Source organism: Octopus bimaculoides, chromosome 18, assembly GCF_001194135.2.
Source record: "Octopus bimaculoides isolate UCB-OBI-ISO-001 chromosome 18, ASM119413v2, whole genome shotgun sequence".
In the NCBI taxonomy this organism is placed as follows: Eukaryota; Metazoa; Mollusca; class Cephalopoda; order Octopoda; family Octopodidae; genus Octopus; species Octopus bimaculoides.
The window spans coordinates 13,954,074-13,954,525 of NC_068998.1; the positions used below are offsets into that span (position 1 = coordinate 13,954,074).

The 452-nt window shown below is 31.2% G+C and overlaps 1 protein-coding gene across 9 annotated transcripts in view; it reads right to left on the minus strand.

The window, feature by feature from the left end:
• The window catches only part of LOC106878545 (small G protein signaling modulator 1), a 48,449-nt gene that overhangs the window by 14,325 nt on the left and 33,672 nt on the right, over window positions 1–452 (minus strand). For all 9 annotated transcript variants that reach the window (XM_052974515.1, XM_052974517.1, XM_052974513.1 and 6 more), the window contains exon 8: window positions 126–207. In XM_052974515.1, the coding sequence (XP_052830475.1) occupies window positions 126–207 (82 nt within the window). The remainder of the gene's footprint in view (window positions 1–125; window positions 208–452) is intronic.

Here is a 452-nt window from a genome sequence, read left to right on the forward strand (position 1 = left end):
TTTTGAAAGAGTAAACAATGTCAAAAGGTCAAGGGAATAGGTGCCGTGATTGATGTTTTACCGAAGTTTCTGTACGCTTACACTTCGTTACTTTGTATTCACTGTATAAGTTTTTCTAAACTTACCCATCTTCCGAACTAATCCATCTTCTTTGAATTCTTCTTTCACAGATTCCATGTAAGATTGGAAACACCAATATGCCAATGGCTGAAATGCAAAATCCACACGAGAATTTTGAACTATCTCATACTACCTTCTTTTTGCCATACATCACTGTTTCATGAAATTACAGACAGCCAAATATATATATATATAATAATATTAGGGACAAAATCCAAAATTACAGGTAAAAACTCAATTAAAATCAATTTATAAAAAATTAAAATTAAATTGTGACAGTGGATTTTCATCGATGAGTTCATGAACCTTGGTTCTTTTCCCTAAAACTATAT